Source organism: Nyctibius grandis, chromosome 5 (genome assembly GCF_013368605.1).
Source record: "Nyctibius grandis isolate bNycGra1 chromosome 5, bNycGra1.pri, whole genome shotgun sequence".
In the NCBI taxonomy this organism is placed as follows: domain Eukaryota; kingdom Metazoa; phylum Chordata; class Aves; order Nyctibiiformes; family Nyctibiidae; genus Nyctibius; species Nyctibius grandis.
In genome coordinates, this window is record NC_090662.1 from 61,885,188 (window position 1) to 61,905,572 (window position 20,385).

The following is a 20,385-nucleotide window of genomic DNA, read 5'->3' on the forward strand; positions in this document are numbered from 1 at the left end:
GCCATGGAAATTAAGGGATTTCAGTTTATCGGTCTATTTGTCATTGCTTCTCTTCATTCATTCCTTAGTCCAGTTTTCTCTTCGGGACTTCTTGCTCCTTTATCACTATCTCCTAAGCAGGACACGAACATGGCAACTCCTTCCCCCAGTCAGCACCGCTGAGCCCGTTCAGCCCATTGCCCAGGCTGGCAAGGGTGAAGGACAGGCACTGCAGGGGTTACCCGGAGCTGGGATTGCACCGAGCCACCGCCAGCAACTGGTGAGGCAGTTCCAGCACTAATGATGTTTGTCTCCAAAAAGGCTGTTTAGGTGAGACAGTTACAAATTGTATTTTATAAACTGTACTTCTGTAAGTGGATTTTTTGGCTATTGGGGAAAAGTGCTTTAATAATCCCACTTCTGATTAATGGCAGGGTGTCTTGGCAAAGCAGAGACTGCTGCGGCTTCAGTTCTTTCTCAAGGAGGAGTTACAAGCGGTAAATAAAGGAGAAATGCACACCTCTGCCTGGAAAATATTGATCTAGACTCTTCTTAGGTAAAAGATACCCAGTAAAACTCTCTAAAGAGTTATGCTTTTTAGCCTGTGAGCTGAAGAGGTCTGTAAACCGAATTCTGCTTTTTTTAGGGGTAGAGAAAATTTCAATCACTCTGACATGTGAACATCTGAGATTAATGAGTCCGGGTCTCTAGGTTTGCTGATTCTTTATTGAGCAACTCAGAGTTAGACCACCACTGCAGTGAATGGTGGTTAACAACAAAAACTCTATACCTTATATACTTTTCAGAATGCATTACGTAAGATATAAAGTCTTTAGTACTTTTCCATGAATGCTTAGTTCCTGAATCTTCTCGTTTTTTAAAAATCCACCACAATCTACTGTCTCAGCTGGTTCTTGTCATTCTGTTCCACTTCATCATTCTGGCTTTGAAGTCTTCAGGGTTGTCTTGGTCACTTATCTCCTTGTTCATCTTCTGTACACACAAATGTTTTTACCCTTGAATTTTAAGAAGGCTTCAGGATGTTCTATTAACTATATACCACAACATAGGCCTAAGGTGAGCGGTTTTCTGCCTCTATAGTCTCATGCTCTTTTGATAAATGCGTATTTTCCAGACAATTATCTTTTGTTGTATCTAAATTTCTAAGAAACTACTGATTAACTTGAGTGGGTTTTAAGACAGCCGTGGAGGGGGCTATACAAGGGCTCAATGAGCAGCATTATGGTTGTGATGTGGTTCTCAGACTTTCTGAGCACCTGTGGAATTGTTTCCTTAGTAATTTTTATCTAGGCCTAAATTCTTTGATCTAAACATAAAGCAAAGCAAATCATTTATCTTCTTCTACAGTCACTTCCCACTCCTGCTCACTTTGGGGTCATTAGGAGGGAACGGGATTTCGGAAAATGACACCGTCGTGACAGAAGGCACAACAAGGCGGCAGACAGACCCCCTTGGCCCGCGCACACGCCGCATGGGACGCAGCTTCGCGGTGAGCGGGAGCCCCTGCGCCCTCCCCGCCGCCCCGCAGCAGCGGCGACGGGCGGCTCTGACGCCCTCGGCCCCGCAGCCGGACAGGGAAGGGAACGCCGGCTGCCCCGGGCGCCGCGGTCAGAGGACTGGGCCCGCCCGCCCCTCACCGCCGCCCCTCACCGCCGCCCTCGGCCCGGGCGCTGCAGCCCGCACAGCCCGCCGGGACACTGGCGGAATGTGTCATGGGGGGCGCTCGCGTCCACCTGCCGCGCGCCGCGGCTTTTCTAGCCCGGCCCTCCTGCAGCTCTATGGCCTTGACGTACCGCGGACTCTGGGAGAGAGGCGCTTTACGGCACAGGCCTTCTCCTGTTCTTTTAATTTTACGACAGCGGGGCTTGGCGGCGCTGCTGTCGCGCGGCGCTGACGCGCGAAGGGCGGGTCGGGGCTGCGCGCGGCCTCTGTTCTCGTCCGCCGCCGTCGTCGTCGTCGCCGTCGCTGCTGCCGCATCCGGTGCCATCGGGGCCGTGACGGGGCTGCGCAGGTGAGGGGGGTGTCGGGGCCGTCCCGCTTCGGTCCCCGGTCCTACCGGCACCCGCCCGCGGGCATCGGGACCCCCGGCCCCGCCCCGGCGCTGCCACCGGTTCCGGTGGGGGCCGGGACCCCGCCTCTCCCCCCCCGCACACACAGTGGCAGCGGCGACCGGGGCTCCCCGCACCCCCGCACCGCGCCCCGGCCGCACCCCTCGGTGCGGGCCCGGCTGGCGGAGGTGGCCTCCCCGCCCTCCCCTCACGGTGCACCGTGCCCTGGCCTGTGCTGGGGTCAAGGCCGCGGTCCCCGGTGCCCCACCGCAGCGGGCGTCACGGCGTGTGGCGGGGCTCACCGTGCGGCCGCTGAGCGTTTGGCGTTTTACTTTTTCTCCCTTCTAGAAGTTTAAAAAATGGCGAAGTTCGTGACACCCGTGATCCAGGACAACCCATCCGGCTGGGGCCCGTGTGCCGTGCCCGAGCAGTTTAAGGACATGCCCTACCAGCCCTTCAGTAAAGGAGACCGCCTGGGGAAGGTACCTCGGTCGTGCCACGACGCATTGGGCTGCTGCTGAGCAAGCCCTCTGTTCCTTCTGGTGTCCCACCTGTGCACACTGCCACCGGTCTTCGCTTCTTACTGCCGCGGCTGTGCCCCGCACTCTTTGCAGTGCGTGCTGACGCTTAGCACAGTTGTGAACAATTAGCAGGGCTGGCAAGCAGAGGTGGGAGTTGAAAGGATTAGTTCTGGAGCGTACAGCAGTATTTACTTCTGCTGCTTGAAGTGCTGTATATAAAGCCAGAGGTGGGGAGAACTGTCAGGTTAATACGCACTTATTTTGACTGTTTATGCTTCTTCTTAGGTGGCCGATTGGACGGGAGCCACGTATCAGGATAAAAGATACACAAGTACGCGTTGTCTGGTGGCTGCTTCTGTGGTTTATTTCCTACAGAGTTTTCTTCAAGCGTCATTCCAGCTTTCATGTCTCACACCTGCTCTGGTGGTGACCTGCGCACCTCAGCAAGAGAGGCGTCTTAAATTAGGAAGCATGCCTCACCCTTGGGAGGGCTCCATGGGACTCTCCCTGTCCTTAGGGCCTGCTCCTGATTTTTGTACTGCCTCATGACCGGGGCTTCTCAGGGAGGCTTGGAGGGGGAGAAAATCATAGAATCATAGAATGGTTTGGGTTGGAAGAGACCTTAAAGGTCATCTAGTTCCAACCCCCCCTGCCACGGGCAGGGACACCTTCCACTAGACCAGGTTGCTCAAAGCCTCATCCAGTCTGGCCTTAAACACTCCCAGGGAGGAGGCATGAGTATCCATTTCCAATTTGTATACCCCAGAAACTATAAGGCCAGACTGTTGCCAAAGTTAATCTCATGGCTATGAGTCTCCCTCTGTCCACTGTCCAAGAAAAAATAATTGGAAAAAAAATACCATGTTTTATTTTGGTCTAATATGCGCTGGTGTAAGGCAGAAGTCCCAATTTATGCATCAGACGTGGGTGAAGGCAGTTGGAGGGAATCTCGGGGGAGAAAGGGGCAAAGCGTCAGGGTTTTTTCCTAGAAGCTTGGTGTCAAGAGGCTTTGTTTTATTTCCAGACAAGTACTCATCACAGTTTGGTGGCGGAAGTCAATATGCGTATTTCCATGAGGAGGATGAGACTAGCTTCCAGCTGGTGGATACCGCACGAACACAGAAAACGGCGTACCAGAGGAATCGTATGCGATTTGCACAGGTAACATATTTTCAGAAACAGGCTCAGAGGAGGTCTTCAGCGGCACAGAATCATTTCGCAACTAAAATGTTCTTTTTTTTTTCTTTCCTTTGTTTCTGCAGAGGAACCTTCGGAGAGACAAGGACCGCCGGAACATGCTGCAGTTCAGCATGCAGACGCTGCCAAAGAGTGCCAAGCAGAAGGAGAGGTGAGGCCTCGGATATGAGCATACTGTGCTTGGGTTGGAGTGTGTGAACATACTGTGCATAAATTTGTGAAGTTACTCTAACAGAACCCACTGGAGATAACAGCAGAGAAGAATTTGAGGATGTTTCAAGTCCAATGTTTTGCTGATGTCACCGGTAGTTATAAGCACGGGTTTCAAACAGCTATCGAAGAATTTAGAAGGATTTTTGAATCATGTTTAGAAAGTAAAGATGACGTTTTAAAGCCGAGTGTACCCTTTCTGAAAGCTGCATTGCAGTCTTTGGAGACGAAAATATTTAAAGAGCTGCTCAGAGTAAAGAACAGATCTTTTAATGCCTCGGGCATCTTGATCAACAGATAGCTCAGCAAATGTTTCAGTGGCCCAGTGCCTAAAAGCATTGCTCCTCTGGTGGTAATTTGGAAGCATAGGAATGGTTGTGGCACCTAGGAATCGAGAACTTCTCTTCATGGCTTTTCTCATATTTGTCACTTCAGAGATCGTTTGCGCCTACAAAAGAAGTTTCAGAAGCAGTTTGGAGTGAGGCAGAAATGGGACCAAAAATCACAGGTAAACTAGCAAGCTTTCTGCCCCCTGGGTTGGTTTGGTTTCTTTGGCAGCACTTGCGGGGCAGCTCTTCTTGCACAAATCCTGATGTGCTGTGTCTCCCTTTCTCTCTCTATCTGTCCTACCTCTGGCCGCACAGCAGAAGCCTCGTGACTCCTCTGTTGAAGTTCGCAGTGATTGGGAGGTGAAAGAAGAGATGGATTTCCCTCGGCTAATGAAGATGCGCTACCTGGAGGTGTCAGAGCCACAGGACATGTGAGTTTCCTAAAGCAGCCGTGCTCTTGCTTCCTGAACTGACAGCATTTTTGGAAAGCAGGAAAGCAAGGGTGTCCTGGCCTGGTCCCAATGTTCTCATTGAGGTACCCAAAGCAGGGGGAGGTAATGGAACACCCAACAGGCCCCTCAGTCCTCTGCGGTTTGTGGGTGGTGTTACCTGTAAGGGGGAGTATCAAGGTGGTCCTCTTCTTACCTCTGCAGAGAGTGCTGTGGAGCCCTAGAATACTATGACAAAGCCTTTGACCGTATTACAACAAGGAATGAGAAGCTACTGAGGAGCATTAAGCGCATCTTCCATACCGTCACTACTACTGATGACCCAGTTATCCGAAAGGTGTGTTTGCTGGTTTGTAACACCCAGTAGTGTTTCTCAGTGCGTGCTGTTGTTAGAGACCAGCTGTCACCATCAGACCAAAGTTGAGAAGGGCAGAGAAATTCCAGATCCCTCAGCTTGCAAAGGAAAAGAAGCATTAGCTGGTATCATTATTTTTCTTAGGTCCAAGGCAGAACTAGATTAATGCAAAACTAGGGATACTGGCCAAGGAAAAGCTGTAATTCTGGAAAGGCAAGCAGAGCGGTACTTGAGCTGTGTTGGGGAAGAAGCTTCCATGTCAGAGACCTGGTTCTTGAGGTTTCTGCTTTTTGAGATGAGGAAGGCTCAGCAGTTTCTCTCTGTGACCTGCTTGGCAATAAGGAGCCATGCCTTTTCTCAACAGAATAAACATTTTGTAATAGGTTTCTTACTTTTTCCTTGTCTGGGTGAGGGCAGGCCTGGATTGGTGGGTAGTACCTCACACTTTGTCTAGCAGTCGATGGTGTCTGTGCCAGCCTAGCTTCCTCAGCATGGGAGAATAAATTAATGATCTCATTTGCCAACACTTCTCGTCCTGGCTGGGAAAGGGAAGGGGTGTCTGTTCTTGTTGCTGAAACACAGTTTTCTCCTCCTCCTGTATTCGTAGCTGGCCAAGACCCAAGGGAATGTGTTTGCCACGGATGCAATCCTGGCCACGCTGATGAGCTGCACTCGCTCCGTCTATTCCTGGGACATCATTGTCCAGAGAGTTGGATCCAAGCTTTTCTTTGACAAGAGGGACAATTCAGATTTTGGTGAGTAAAAGTCCTGAAAGAAACTTCTGTTACAGTAGCTAAAGGGTCTTAATTTTCTTTATATGCTTTTTTGAGTTTGTTCTGTGTCTCAGTGTCCAAACTGAGACCCCCTGGAACAACCTGGTCACTGCAGTACACTTGGTAGTTGTGGGGGTAACTTCTGTATGGATCTGCTCCGGTGTGGGGCTAGAGACTCACTGAAGCTGATGTAGTTAGTCCCCCAGGTATAACCACTTCTGTCTGGTTCTCTTCCCAGACCTCCTGACAGTGAGTGAAACAGCCAATGAACCACCCCAGGAAGAGGGCAACTCCTTTAATTCTCCACGCAACCTTGCCATGGAAGCTACCTACATCAATCACAACTTCTCCCAGCAGTGTCTGAGGATGGTAAGGTCGAGCTGTGCTGGGTAGTAGGCTCTGTGTTTCAGAGGGCCTCAAGAAAAGACTTTACTAAGGCTGCTTTAATACAACACAGAAGTGTTTTAATTGACAGAGGTGTGTTACACTGATGTTCTTTCAGTTTTGAAAGAGGTGGGATTACTTCTGGTGAGCAGCATGACTGTTGTAGAAAGATTCTTACCTTTATTCCAGAGAGAAGAAATGCCGCTGCCGTTGGGGAAGCGGGCAGGCTTCTGAGTACACTTAGTGAAGCTGAAGTGCCAGTAGAAGTACCGCTTACAGCGAAGTGACTAATGTGAAGATGAGGCTTCTCATCAGCTATCTTAATATTTTAGCATTTTTTTATATACAGGAAATGAGCTATTGTTGCTCTAAGAGAATATTTATCCAGTAGGGGAGAACTCCCTCAGGTCGTTACTCCTGACATGCCCTTCTGTTTTCTTCTGCAGGGAAAGGAGAAATACAAGTTTCCCAACCCAAACCCCTTTGTGGAGGATGACATGGATAAAAACGAAGTAGCCTCTGTTGCGTACAGGTGTGTTGATCTCTGATGCCCGGGTTTGACAAGCAGGCAGACTGTCAGCGTGATACAGAGGCAAAACAAGTTAGGAGTGTTACTGATAAAAGCTTTGCCACGAGAGGGATTCCTGGACATCCTCACAGTGAACGGATAGAGGGGGAAAGGATTTTGCCGAGTGCTTGCGTGGATGTGGAAGAAAACAAGGGTCAGAAATAATGAGCTGGATTGTTTGTTGGCAGGTACCGAAGGTGGAAGCTGGGAGATGATATAGATCTCATTGTCCGCTGTGAGCATGATGGAGTGATGACAGGAGCTAATGGAGAAGTGTCATTCATCAACATCAAAACACTGAACGAGTGGGATTCCAGGGTGAGGAAGAATGAGACCCCAAAGCTAGCTCTAACTGCTTCACTGCTGCCTGACATGCCAGGTACAGCAGGCAAGATGAGACAAACATCTGGCGGTGTCCCCTGGGTGGTTGCATTCCACCAAAGGAGTATAACCTTGGTGGGCAAGCAGTGCTGATGGGATTCTCCCCCAGATGCGAGGTAGCTGGTTTGAACCCTCCTGTCCCCAGATGTTTGGCAGAGTAGCCAGGCTGTTCCCGTGCTTCCCTCATGAACTCTTCCCTCACAAATTTCCCTCCCTAACCAGCGCCACAGATGTTGACCCATCCCCACTGTTGGCATTTCTCCCTTTCCGGTGCAAGGGCTTTCCCTCTAGGTTGCTGTTTGCATTCCCTTGTATGGTGTAAGGCAGACAGAAGAAACTTCCCTATGTGATGTCAAGATAGCTGAAGAGGTGACTGCTGCTGGCTTGTTAGGTTGACCATAGTTTTGGTTCTCCCCTCAGTATTGCAATGGAGTAGACTGGCGCCAGAAGCTTGACTCTCAGAGAGGAGCTGTCATTGCCACAGAGCTGAAAAACAACAGCTACAAACTAGCCCGCTGGACATGTTGCGCGCTGCTGGCTGGATCAGAGTATCTTAAACTCGGGTAAGGGAGGGTTTTCACACCAAACATCTTTCAGGTGCGTTTTCTGTGATTTAATCCAGTATATGTCAAAGTGAACCATTTGTAGAATGAGTAATGATAAAATCACCCCACATTTTGAGTGGCCAAGAGCGGAAAGCTTGTGGTGAGCGCCCCAGCCTCGGTGTAAGCTGCTTCCCTTCTGCATCTGGCTGATGTGCCCCCTGATGTGGCTGACCTTGTGAGACCTCACGCGCGTGATGGGCAGGTGACCTCCATGGTTCTCAGCCTGTTTGCTGGGATTGCCAACAAGGGAAATAAATGCAGTGACGGTGCTACCTGTCAGGAATTTGAGATCCTCCGTTCCCTGTTAGAAACTGGGTGGAGAGGAGGTATCACCATAGCCCTTTTTGAACTGTTGGCTTCAAATCAGTTGAGTCTGTGCTGTGGATAACGAACGAGGCATTTGCTAACTTGGTTCTGGTGGTTCTGCAGTCCTAGGTTCCATCCACATATAGGGGACTGATGTATTTGCATCTGTTCAATTCCTAACTCCCAGCTAATCATGCTGTTGCCTAATTTTTATTGGTGGGACTAATTCTTCTGTATCTTTTGTACCACCCCATCTGTTTTCGGTGGTGGAAGGATTCCAGGTACGTTACTGATGGGCAGCTTGTAGCCAGGAGATCCTCTTAGCTCTCAGTGTTGGAGTATTAGGATTTTTCAGCGCAGAAAACAAAACTAAGATGCTTACACTGGTTTTCTTGGTGGTGGTTCTGCTGGCTGGGCTTATCTCCTGATAGCCCTCTTGTTTCTTCTTACCCCCCTAGGTATGTATCCCGTTACCACGTGAAGGACTCTGCCCGCCATGTGATCCTGGGCACGCAGCAGTTCAAGCCAAATGAGTTTGCCAGCCAGATTAATCTGAGCATAGAGAATGCCTGGGGCATCCTGCGTTGCGTCATCGACATCTGCATGAAGCTGGATGAGGGGAAGTACCTCATCCTCAAGGACCCCAACAAGCAGGTGATCCGGATCTACAGCTTGCCTGATGGCACTTTCAGCTCTGATGAAGATGAGGAGGATGAGGAGGAAGAAGAGGAAGAGGAAGGTTTGTAGCATACTGGGTGATACATGCTTTTAAGTGATGTACTGGTCTGGATGAAAAGAGGTAACCTATGAAAAAGACCAGATTTAAAGGGTGAGATCTGACTGGTGCAATGACAAGAGAGGAGTGAGGCTGGAGAATGTGTGGTCCTGAGGATGGGACGCAGTGGTGGAAAAGGTGTGAGTGACACGGGGAGTACTCCTTTGGAAGCAAAAAGCTGAGAGCTGGAAATGCAGATGTGCCTCTATGGATGCTGAGCAAGGACTGATTTTAGCAGGGGAGGGGGGAGAGGACCCAGGACGAGAGCACCAACTGGGAAAACAGAGCCTGCCAAGGAGCCCTTCATTCAGCGGCCCCAGGATTTGGGGGAGTGGGTGGGTGCTGATTTCTGTTGGCACTGGGATATTTTTTTACTACAGTTTTAGAAACGGGAGTGACTGTAAGATGGCACATTTAAAGTTCGTGGTGACCTAGCCCAACTGAGGTAACACAGTGAAGGCTTTTATAAAGTGACGGTTGAAGCTGAGCAATCACTTAGTGTGTCAGTCTGGGAGTTTCAGAGGACGACTGCTGTCTTTGCTACCTAGAACCATCTGTGATCCCCGATGGGTGATCTGCGTGTGCTCTGTAGGCAACAGGAAACCATTTGACCTGGAGCTCTTGCTTCTGTGATACAAAAAAACATCTTCCAGCTTTTTTTTTTTCCCAAGCTGTAAACTTAGCCTGGCTCCTCTGGTTTGTACTATGGAAATTTTAGGTCGCCGCATAATTTGCTCAGGAATGAGCATGTAATTCTGTGGTCTTGGCTGATGGTTGGGCTTGTAGGGGGTGGTGAGGAGAGGCAGGCTCAGGCGGTTGTTCCTGTTCTTCGTTGCGTGTCCTTGACACGGAAGGGTGGTTGTGGGGGTTTGGGTGGTTTTCCTTCCCTAGCTCCCTTTGCTTCATGACTGTTTCTCTTCTCTTCCAGAGGAGGAGAGCTGAGCCCTGCAGGCAGCTGAGGGGGCTGAGGCTGAGGAGGCCACAGCGCCCGGGCCGCCCTCCCTCCCTCCCGCTCTGTGCCGGTGGAGGGGCCGGCGGCGGCAGCGGCCCCTTCGCCCCCACCCGCTCTGCGGAGGCATCGTGAGGGGAGAGAGCGGAATAAAGTGACGTTTGCTCAGTGACGCTGTGCTGTGTGTGCCTGGGGTCGGTGCCCGCCGCCGGGGCGGGGGGAGAGCGCCGGGGGTGGCCTGAGGACGGTGGCGGCCCCGGTTCCCCGCCCGCGCCTGCCCCTTTAAGCGTTGCCCCGCCCCTTGGGCACGTGGTACGCGTGCGGCGGCGCCATGGTGCCGGCGGCGGGAAGCGGCGGCGGCGTCACGTGACGCGGGGCGGTGGCTCGGCGCGGGGCGCGCGCGCCTCCCCCTCACGCACCCGTCGGCGGGCGGCCGCGCTGCTCCCCGCCACCCCGCCCCCCTTTTCCGGCGCGTGCGGCGGCGCGGGAGGAGCGGCGCGGCGCGAACCCCATGGTGCAGGTGCGGCCGTTGGCGGGACGGGTCCGACTGGGTCGCGGCGGCCCCGCGCGCCAGGTGCGCTGCGCGTCACGTGCGGCGCCTCGCGCGTGGCGGCTACGTGCCCCCCTCCGCACGCCATTGGGCAGGGGCGGAGGGGGGGGGGCATTAGGGCTGAGGCCGCTCCCTATTGGCGGGGGAGCGAGGGCAGCGTGGGGCACCCCATCTCCTATTGGCTGATGGGCTTGTGCCTCCCTTTCCCGTTGGCCGTTGAGGCGCCGAGGCACTGCGGGTGCTTGCAGCCATTACCCCACAGGTGCTGCCCTGCCTTCCCGCCTTCTGGCCCCACGCTGTCTGCTGTTGGCTGAGGAATGGGGTCTTATGTGCCCGTTGGCTGGAAGACCTGGACCCCTTTTGCTACTGGCTGTCAGGGAGCATGGGCCCACCCACTACCCCACTGCGGCCTGGGGCTCTGAGGGGTGGTGGTGGCATCATGGCGGCTGGGCCTGGGCAGGGGGGGACTAGCCAGGCTGGGGGACTCTTGTGGGGAGGCCTCCGCCCACCAGAGCCGGTCATTCCCTGGGTGATGCCTCCTTGCCCCTCTCTCCCACAGGGGTGACTGCCCCGGTCCCGCCATGGCCCCAGTGCTCTGCGGGACGCTGCTGGGGCTGGCTTTGTATGCCGGTAGCCTGTGTGCGGCGAGCGGTGCCGCTTTCCTCTACCACGACTACTGCATCATCGGGGCCGGCCCCTCGGGCTTGCAGGCGGCCTATTTCCTCCAGCGAGCCGGCAGGGACTACGTCGTCTTCGAGCGGAGCCACGCTCCCGGCAGCTTCTTCGCCCTCTACCCTCGCCACCGCAAGCTCATCAGCATCAACAAGCAATACACGGGCAAATCCAACAGCGAGTTCAACCTCCGCCACGACTGGAACTCGCTCCTCAGTCACGACCGTCGGCTGCTTTTCCGACGGTACTCTCGCGACTTCTTCCCCAATGCTGATGCAATGGTGCGTTACTTGGAGGACTTTGCTTCCCTGCTGAAGCTGCGAGTTCAGTACAACACAGCCATCATCCACGTGACGCTGGAGAGGGACAGGCAGGCCTGGAACAGCCACTACTTCCTCTTGACTGACCAGGACAGGCAGAACTACAAGTGCAGGTAATGTGTGATCCTGGGGCTAGCCACGCTGCTCTCCACGGGTGTCTTTGAACTTACAGAATTGCAGAATAAATTAGGTTGAAAAAGACACATAAAGGTAATTTTATCCAAGCCCTCTGCCCAGAGCAGAGCCAGCGACGTCAGGTTGCTCACAGCCTTGCCCTCTTGCGGCATGAGTATCTCCAAGGATGGAGATTTCACAGCCTCTTAGAGCCTTAACCACCATCACAGGGGAAAAACATTTTGCAGGGATTGGCGGGATATGTGGGTGGAATAACTGCTCCTGGGAAGGCATTGCCTTTGACAAGCAACGTTATGCCTTGGGCAGCTGAGGAGCTGGCAGGGCAGGCACAAACTGGCTGTAATTGCCATCGCTGCAGGTTCCATTCTTGATAGGTAAGCTTGAAATCACTTTTGTTTTATCACTAGATAATTGATCTCTGTGAAAAAAATAGCTCAGTCATACTTGTAGCCACTGCTGCCTTTATTACAAACTCAAGTGAATCAGTGCGGCAACGCCTCACTTCCGTTGGCACACATGTGCTTAGAAGTTCAGCCAGCTGAAGCTCTGGGCTAGCACAGAGCTGACGGGGGGAAACAGAGAAAAGTGGGGCTGTTGCAGTCGAGGGAGCCAGCTGTGAGAGATAACCCTCAAAGCTGCTCATCCCTGAATCCCCCTTCCCCTTGTCTTACGCGTGCATATCCCGTACCGTCACTGAGCTACATTCTTAAAAACGTAGAAGTTACTCATGTGAACATATGGAGTATATTTGTCACCTCTCCTGAGAACCTCAGCTCTACGACAGCAGGTCGTGCTGGCTGTCACTTGGAGGTGTGCTGGCTCGCAAGCTCGGAGGGGACAGAAGGCAATCCCGGACACCCACACACCGTGAGTGAGTTGCTCTCGGGAGCTGCGTGAGCCAGGCTGGGAGAGCAGACAGTGGTGCTAGCCTCAGCTTCCTGGTGTTTCTGTCTAAGCCACAACAGTTTCCCTAAGGTTTAAGTAAAAGTTCTTATGGAGAGATGTAAAAAGATTACTGTACTTAATTCTAGTGTTAACAACTAGTGATGTTGCTAACATGTTTTTATGACTAGGAGTTACATTTTAAAATATCAAAACCGTTTTCTATCCCTCTGTCCTGGTTTGGCCTAAAACAGACCAATTTTCCTTTCATCGATTTTTACTTTCAGCTAAGTCTCTTCTAAGTAACTGCACTTTCAGGAACTGCATGTTTTGCAGACAGTGTCTGCTTCTAGGACTGATAACGCTCGAAGTTCGTAGTTATCACTGAGGCACCGGTAGGGATGTTATGTAGAAAGGCTCTTGCTGTACTTATTCTTGGAGAAACCAAGGTCACTGCTGAATTCCTCACTGCTTATGAGTGAAGAGCCAAAGGAGGGTCGCACCTGCAGGGAGGAGCAAACAGGGCAGGTGACCCAAAATTGACCAACGAGGTATTCCATCCCATACATGTCATTCTCAGTATAAAGCGGGGGGATCACGAGGGTCCCTTCTCCTTCTGCTATGGCCGGTGTCCCAAGAGGACTCTGTCCGTTTTCCTGCTGCCCCCGATCCCAATCCGTGCATCCCTGAATCCAGTTCCTGTCCGTCGCTGGGCCCAGCCTGGGCCTTCCCGGAGCCTGCCCTGCAGTGCTGTTGGGGACGTGACTGACATCGGGGGAGCTCGGTCTTGGTTTTGTGTGTATTTGTATGTATTTAATTATTTCTATTATTATTATTATACTCTTTTTCATTATTATAGTTTATTAAAACTGTTTTAACTTTCCAACCCATAAGTCTCTCTCCCTTTTCCCTTTCCCTTCCGGCGTGGGGAGGAGGATTAATAGAGAGCGTCTGCCACTGGTTTAATAGCCGGCCCAGCTTTAAACTGTGACACCCTCTTAAAAATTACTTTTGTTCTGCTATACTAAAAGGCAACACAAATTTTTAACCAAAGTAACTTTTTATGCAACATATAATCAACCTGTGAAACTTCAGGATTATATATCGTCAGTGAGTACATATGAGTAGCATTTGCACACTCATGAACAACGGAGGGAGACATATAAGTACAGCACCCACACTGACTTTTGCTATATATAACAATGTTCCCAGTTTTCTTCGTTGGCCTGAGGATAGGGAATAGAGGAGCAGGTCACTAGGAGAAGCTGGGGAGAGGTTTCTTTTGAAACGATGACCTGTGCAGCTGATCCAGCGTGGCTGCACAGGGCACATCACAGTCATCTTCCACAGCAGGAGGAGGAAGAGAGTGATGAGATGGAGCGATGACCCCATTCCCTTAATTCCTGCATTCCCTAGTGCTCTCCCTGTTTTTGCAGCTCTTTGTTGGTCGCCACTGGGACATGGGTCGCCAACGTGGTTAACTTTCCTGGCTCGGAATACGTTGAGGGTTACGAGACTGTGTCCATCAACCCAGAGGATTTTGCTGGCCAAACCGTGTTGATCTTGGGCCGAGGGAACTCGGCCTTTGAGACAGCGGAGAACATTCTGGGCGTCACAAATTTCATCCACATGGTGAGCCGGTCCCGTGTGCGCCTCTCCTGGGCCACCCACTACGTCGGGGATCTGAGGTAGGAAACCGCTCCTCTTCCTCTTTCTAATGCAGCTGGAGTACAAACAAGGAGAATCGCTTCTTGCCCAGGCAATGAGCTGGACTGGCACAGGAGGTGCTGTGATCCTGGGGGTTGCAGAGGAAACATGGGGCCTTCTATCTTTAGGTCCTTAAAGCAGTCCAGGTTGGAGGTGCTGAACATGGGAGCTTGATGAGAGCTCTTCGGGGTCTGTGTGAAATAGGAAAATGTCCCCTTGGAAACTATCATTAAAAAGTGCTGGCTCCCAAGTTGTTCCCTTGCTTGCAATCACAGAGGAGAGCTGAAAGGTTGACTACATCCAGCAAGGGCAGTGAGGCTGCGTTACCTGTGCTGTTCCTGTGAGCCCTGAGGCTCTGGGGATAACCTTTGCACTGAAGGGGAGTGTGGGATGCCTGGTAAAGGTGTCCCGTTTTCAGCAGCTGAAACAGAACTGTGGATCCCACCTCTCCTCCTTTCTTTTAGCCCTTCTTACATTCTCCTTTTTTTTTTGTAGAGCAATTAACAATGGCCTTCTGGACACCTACCAGCTGAAATCTCTGGATGGGCTTCTGGAGGGCAACCTGGAAGATCTGGCTATCGTCAAAGACAAGAAAGGGAAGCTGCACATCACGCTCCGGTTCTACCTGGAGAACAGGAACACCAGTGCAGGCATCGACTCCATCACTCTCCCGCAGGATGAACTGGATAATTTTGCCACTCGTGCACCTTATGACCGTGTCATCCGCTGCCTGGGCTGGAAGTTTGACTTTTCTATCTACAACAGGTGAGGGAGAACCAGGATCTCCAGGAGAGCAGGAATTTAGAGTGAGGGGCTTTGAGTAGGGAGGAAAGGGAAGGGCAGGTCCTCTTCTGGCAGCATTGCCTGGACCTCCATGTGCTCTGAGCTACCTGGTGCTGCACAGTCCCTTGTTTACCCTGCACCTACGGCTGTGTCCCAGTGGGAACATGTGTGCCACTGCCCTCTGACCAACAGGCTCTAGGGCTGAGCAAACAGCAGTGTTGGGACCTGGGTTACACAGAAAAACTTCTGCCTTTAGAACTTAACATCCTGACCTGCCAGATCACATGGAGAAGGCTAGCAACATTTTGTGTTTTGGGGTTTTTTTAGAATGAGGATGGTACAGGTACAGATGGCTACAGAAAGGTTTTGTTTGCTTTTTTTCCCTGAGGATGCAACCTTCACTCCACCTTGGTTTGTCTCAGTACATCGTGCAGTTGAAAATGATACTGCTAACTTCACTGTCTTCCAAAATTCACTGTCAGTGGCTCAGGCTGGAATTTGATCTTGTCCAGAGCTACCTTGAGATAAGTGGCCTTGTCTTCTGGAATTTCCTCGTTGTAGTAGTAAATCCCACTGAAAGCAATGGGGGCATGAAGCAGCGTCTTGCAATGGCTGCAAATATAGTGTGTGCCTTATCAGAAACCCTTTTTATTTTTCCACCCCTGCCTTTCCTGACAGCCTGCTCTTCTCTTTTGCACATCAGCTCCCTTAGAATGATGCCAGGAAAAGGGGATAAAAAGAAGTATCCTCAGATCAAACCCAGCTATGAGTCCAGAGGCACTCGGGGGCTCTTTGTTCTCGGCACTGCCAGCCATTCTGTTGACTTCAGGAAATCTGCTGGGGGCTTCATCCATGGATTCCGGTATACAAGTGAGTACTGGGGTGTACAGAAAGGGCAGAGGTGGGAATTGTTCCCCCCTTCGAAGGAACAATTCATAGCTTACTTCTGTAAAGAGATCACCCTTAGTCTTGTGCTGGCAGTAGGAACAACAAAACACAGCCAAGCTGCAGCTGCATCATCTGAAGTGGAGGAGAAGTGACTTGGGGTCATATCTGATGTTTTTGGTTGTCTGTCTTTGTTTTGTCTTGTCTCTGTCTTGCCTGTTGTCTCTTATTTATGTAACACAATAGATTTCTGCCTGCCAGATGCTCTGCCTCGTGACAGGCTGCGGGTGAGAGGTCTGTGCTGTGGAGTTAAAACCCAGCTGCTTTGGGCAGTAGAGAGAATTTCTGTCTTTATGTGTGTGTGCTCATCCTTATCATTAAAGGACTGCTCAGAAGTAATGAAATATCCCTGAGGACCCCCGCGCCCCCTCACCAACCACTTAGCATCACATCAGCTTTCAGAAGGCATCTCCACTGCAGTTACCAGCGATTGGGGTGGGAGATCCTGAGGACAGATGAGCTGTAAAGCTTATTTATTGTGTCCTGCCAGTATGAGTGTGTGTCATGGAAGAGCGATCAGATTTCTTAAAAGGGTAAGCTTGGATTTTTAAATAGGCTGTCTTTTGTTTCTCTCAATGTCTTAGCTCGTGCAGTCCACCGCCTGTTGGAAAACCGTCACCATGGTGTCCCCTGGCCATCAACAGTCTACCCTATTACACAGCTGACCAATTCCATCATCAAGCGGGTGAACGAGGCCTCGGGCCTCTACCAGATGTTTAGTGTTCTGGCTGACATCATACTGCTGAGAGAGTGAGTGAGTGAGTAATTGTTCTCAGCACTGCACTCCATCGTTTCATTCCTTTTTCTTTACCATTGTTTCCCGTGGTGCCACCACAGAAGTTCCTCTGTTGCTGCCTAAGGACGTTACTGTCACGTAGGCAGCCACCTCAAAACCCGTACCACTGCTGCAACTGGTGCCAGTATGCCCAATTCTGCCGATTACTTCTCTCTCTTAAGGGTCTGAAAGGGTCCAGACCTTCCCTCTAGGCTCAGAGGTGTAGTACCCTTTTACTGTCCCCGGGGAAAAGCTTTCCTTTGAGCAGTGCTCATGTAGAGAGGAATCCTGTAATCTGGGAAAAGAATGAAGTCTTGTAACAGTATCTGCAGCCTTCATAAGCTATGCATCAGCTCCAGCCCAGATCTGTAATGACCAAAAAGAATTACTATCTGATGGCTCTTTGGCCTTAGCCTCAATCAGCTGAGGGGGTGTTGAATCCCAGCTGGCGCTTCTCTGGTGGAAAAGTCTGACGGTTGTGGTTGCAATTCACAGGAATGCCACAGCATTTGAATACCTGGAAGAATACCCAGTTGGAGTCCTGGCTGAGCTGGAAATGCAGACGGGGAGAAAGGCTCCCAATGGGCTGTTTGTCGTCCTCATGGAATATGGGAGGAATTTCTCTGGGGCTGACAAGGATGTCTTCTACTACAACCGAGCCGTGGGAGAGGCGCAGCACGCCTGGCAGTCCAACTTCTTGCACCCTGTTATTTACTTTTACAAACGCCTCCCAACAGGTAAGCTTTCCCGCCTTGCTCTGCTAATTATCTGATATGAGCAAAACAGAGAGGGATGAAGATAATTTAGAGCCAAAGAAGGGGAGGGTACCTGAAGGCATTGCACACCCTTCTCCTCCACTTCCTTCACGTCCATCGTCTGGGACACTTGCCACCACTGTATGAGCTGAAGGAAAAGCTGGGAGTTCGCAGGAAGTTTCCATAGGTCAGGCCAATACGAGGTATGGGGTGGGAGGGATTGTACCAGAGACCTCACATTTGAGAACAGGAACAAATGGGTGTGCTGGGAACTGCCCCATTCCCAAAAAGAGGAACGTTGCTTTCCTTTGCCTGGCACTCTGCCTGTATTTAGCAGAGTCCCGGCAGATGAGGCTGGGCTGTTCAGTGTAACTGCCAAAAGAAAACTGCTCTCTGTGGCCAGCCCAGGTCTGAGAGGTCATGCAGTGACAGAGGCAGCCAAAGGCAAGGGTTTGAAGCTGAGTGTTATATCCAGCAAACAAGCACGCTCAGAATAGATTTCCTTGGGAAATGAGTGTGCTGAATCTTCGCCTCCAGAAGCTTAGGGTCGGGGTCCAGCCTGCCTCGCGCAGAAAGAAGCGTGGTGGGTAGCAGCATTAAAGCTTGAATGCAGCTCAGCCCATGGGGCAGTCCCTGCCCAGGGGGAACAGGAGTGAAATGACGGGAAGTACTGCAGGCAGGGACAAGGGGCAGCTGTGCAGTGGCAGGGCTGTTGAGGACAGAGCTAGCAGAGGGGATTGCAAGTGAAAGTAAGGTAGGGATTAAAAGGTCGGGACAAAAGCTGAAACAGCTGTTGTAGCTGCTTTCCACTCCCCAAGCTCTTTTTAATGCCATTTTGATTCTGAGAGATTCCCTTCATGTTCTCTTGGCAGAACGTGAGATGAGACTTCGGCCCCCAGACTGGCCTCTCCCCCGCCCAGATGCCATCCATCACATTCTGGAGGACTTTCTGACAGACTGGACGGCCCCCAATGCTCACATCCTGCCGCTGAGGCGGTTTTTGGAGAACTGCCTCAGCACTGACCTGCGCAATTTCTTTGCAGGTAATTTGAGCAAGGGGTTGAGGTGGCAGGAGGAGAAGGAGGGATGTGAGGGACAAGCAACAGGAGCGATCTCTTCTGCAAACAGCTGAGATCTCCCTGTGGCGAGCTGGTGGTCTCACTGTTGGTCACATCTGTGATGCACTCCCCACATGGTAAAAAGTGCCAGTGCTGTGTGTACGTCCCCAAATAGCCTTTGCTCTTGCTCACCACCAGAAAGAGACTGCCCCAGGCACACCCAGACTTAGGGAAAGGTGTATGAAGTTGGGTTCAATCCCTTTTCTACCTGCAGCTTTCCTTCCTCCTCCGTTATCCAAACGTTTCTTTGTGCCATCGGGTACCAGATCTCTTTTCATGTGCTGATGATGGGATTGCTTTCCCATGGGAAATGGGAGTGCTGGGATGTGAGAGCTGGAGAGCCTCTGCTGCCTCCCTCCTGGTCTGAAGACTGGTCTGGGGTCCTTCTGCAGGAACCCCACATGGCACACGGAAGGAAGCAACCCTGTGGTACAAGGAAGGTGCCAGAGGGCTGCAAGCTCAAATCCAGCTCCTTTTCCTCACAGAGCGCAGACTGGAGATCTCACCCTGCGTCTCCTGAGCTCTGCAGAATTAAGTCGATTACTCTGCTGCCATCCGGGGCAGGGTGCCGGGTGGGAAGCTCCAGTCATCTTCCCGCATCCGCTCTTGCCTTTTGTTCTGAATGAGTCCTCAAGAGTTTATGGGAGTTTTTCTCTACAGGGTATCTCTGCTGGGTCTGATTTTTGATCCTTTCCCCCTGTTTCAGAGTCCTGTTTCCTGTTTGCCTTCACCCGTCAGAAGCTGCCTCCCTTCTGTCGGCAGGGGTACATGAGGATGCAAGGGCTCGTGGGGAGCGAGGGGCTCCGGCGTCATGCGGTAGAAGCTGGCCTGATGGAGGATTACACTCGCACAGACTTTCTGGGCAACAGACCCCCTGACAGCCACGAAGGGTCACAGGACCAGCTGCTGAGAGATCACGCGATACTGGTTCGTCCGCTGCAGCATCTTGTTAATGCCAAGGACGAGCTTTAACCTTTCTCTCTCCACACTGAAACCCACAGGTGCTGTTGCGACAATATGGTAACACAGATCCACAGCAGGACTCTGCCCTTTCCCGTGCACCTTTTCCATCCCCATGCCTTCCTCCGATCATGAGTTGCCAAAGACCTGCTCAGATCTTGTTGTTACAAAGAGGACCAATGTGCTCTGAAGGATAAGCGAGGGGCCAGAATCCAGCGATGCCGAGGCTGCCGCGTTGTCCGTGCAGAGTTCAGAGTTGCCTGAAGATGGTGTTTGTCTTTATCTCGCAAACCAATATCTGCAGCGACGTCCGGGGGTCACAGAAGAGAGTGCAGGAATGCCTGGGTAACTTAAAATGTCACGTCCCTCTTTGGAGGTGACCTGCCCGCAGCCTAGTGCAGGCTCTCTGGTCCCTGGACGCTGAGTATACTTGAAGATTTGTTTGTGGTGCTGCAGGCAAACTTCCCGGTACTTTTCCTGCGTTTGAGTTAGGGCAGTTGTGTAGCTTGAGTGGAGAGGGGGGGTTTTTAGTTACGGTATAGGTTGGATAATTTGTCATTTCCCGGAGAGCACTACAAGGGACCCTTACCTCCACAAAGGATGAGTAGCTTGCCTGGAATGCTTGGGACACAGAGACGCTGAGCTTGGCTCCACTGTCCTCACGTTTTACTTCTCCCTCACCAAGCAGCCAGGAAGGTTAGCTCCTGTCTTTTGTAAAGCATGACCAACATTTCTCGTATTTGCACTATGTCCCATCAAGAAAGTTTCGGGTGGACTTTGATGTTGTTAAAATGCTTGTCTTCTATTTCTTTTATTCCCCTTCAGCACCTTGAGCTCATACTGGCATTGGCTGGGAGGCTGCCGGCACTTCAGTGCTGCCTCCGTCAGCCACCTGCCTTTGTCTGCCACCTCCCTCTGGGCTCCTTCCCCGGC

At 51.6% G+C, this 20,385-nt stretch overlaps 2 protein-coding genes across 3 annotated transcripts; both read left to right on the forward strand.

Moving 5' to 3' along the window:
• The first annotated feature begins 1,865 nt into the window (after positions 1–1,865).
• On the forward strand, positions 1,866–10,023 carry EIF3D (eukaryotic translation initiation factor 3 subunit D). 2 transcript variants are annotated; one of them, XM_068400992.1, is made up of 15 exons: positions 1,866–2,011; positions 2,397–2,530; positions 2,855–2,900; positions 3,594–3,730; positions 3,832–3,917; positions 4,412–4,484; positions 4,621–4,736; positions 4,959–5,091; positions 5,717–5,864; positions 6,121–6,251; positions 6,713–6,798; positions 7,023–7,152; positions 7,636–7,778; positions 8,585–8,865; positions 9,830–10,023. In XM_068400992.1, exons 2-15 carry the CDS (start codon positions 2,408–2,410, stop codon positions 9,841–9,843), a joined length of 1,647 nt encoding a protein of 548 aa, XP_068257093.1. In that variant the 5' UTR covers positions 1,866–2,011; positions 2,397–2,407; the 3' UTR covers positions 9,844–10,023. The 2 variants fall into 2 exon arrangements, with proteins under 2 accessions (XP_068257093.1, XP_068257095.1); XM_068400994.1 differs by having other exon boundaries at positions 4,624–4,736.
• A 319-nt stretch (positions 10,024–10,342) lies between these two features.
• FOXRED2 (FAD dependent oxidoreductase domain containing 2) lies at positions 10,343–20,244 on the forward strand. Its single transcript, XM_068401322.1, has 9 exons — positions 10,343–10,370; positions 10,960–11,505; positions 13,846–14,097; positions 14,612–14,881; positions 15,603–15,769; positions 16,429–16,594; positions 17,115–17,356; positions 18,247–18,417; positions 19,199–20,244. Exons 2-9 carry the CDS (start codon positions 10,982–10,984, stop codon positions 19,462–19,464), a joined length of 2,058 nt encoding a protein of 685 aa, XP_068257423.1. The 5' UTR covers positions 10,343–10,370; positions 10,960–10,981; the 3' UTR covers positions 19,465–20,244.
• The last annotated feature ends 141 nt before the right edge of the window (positions 20,245–20,385 follow it).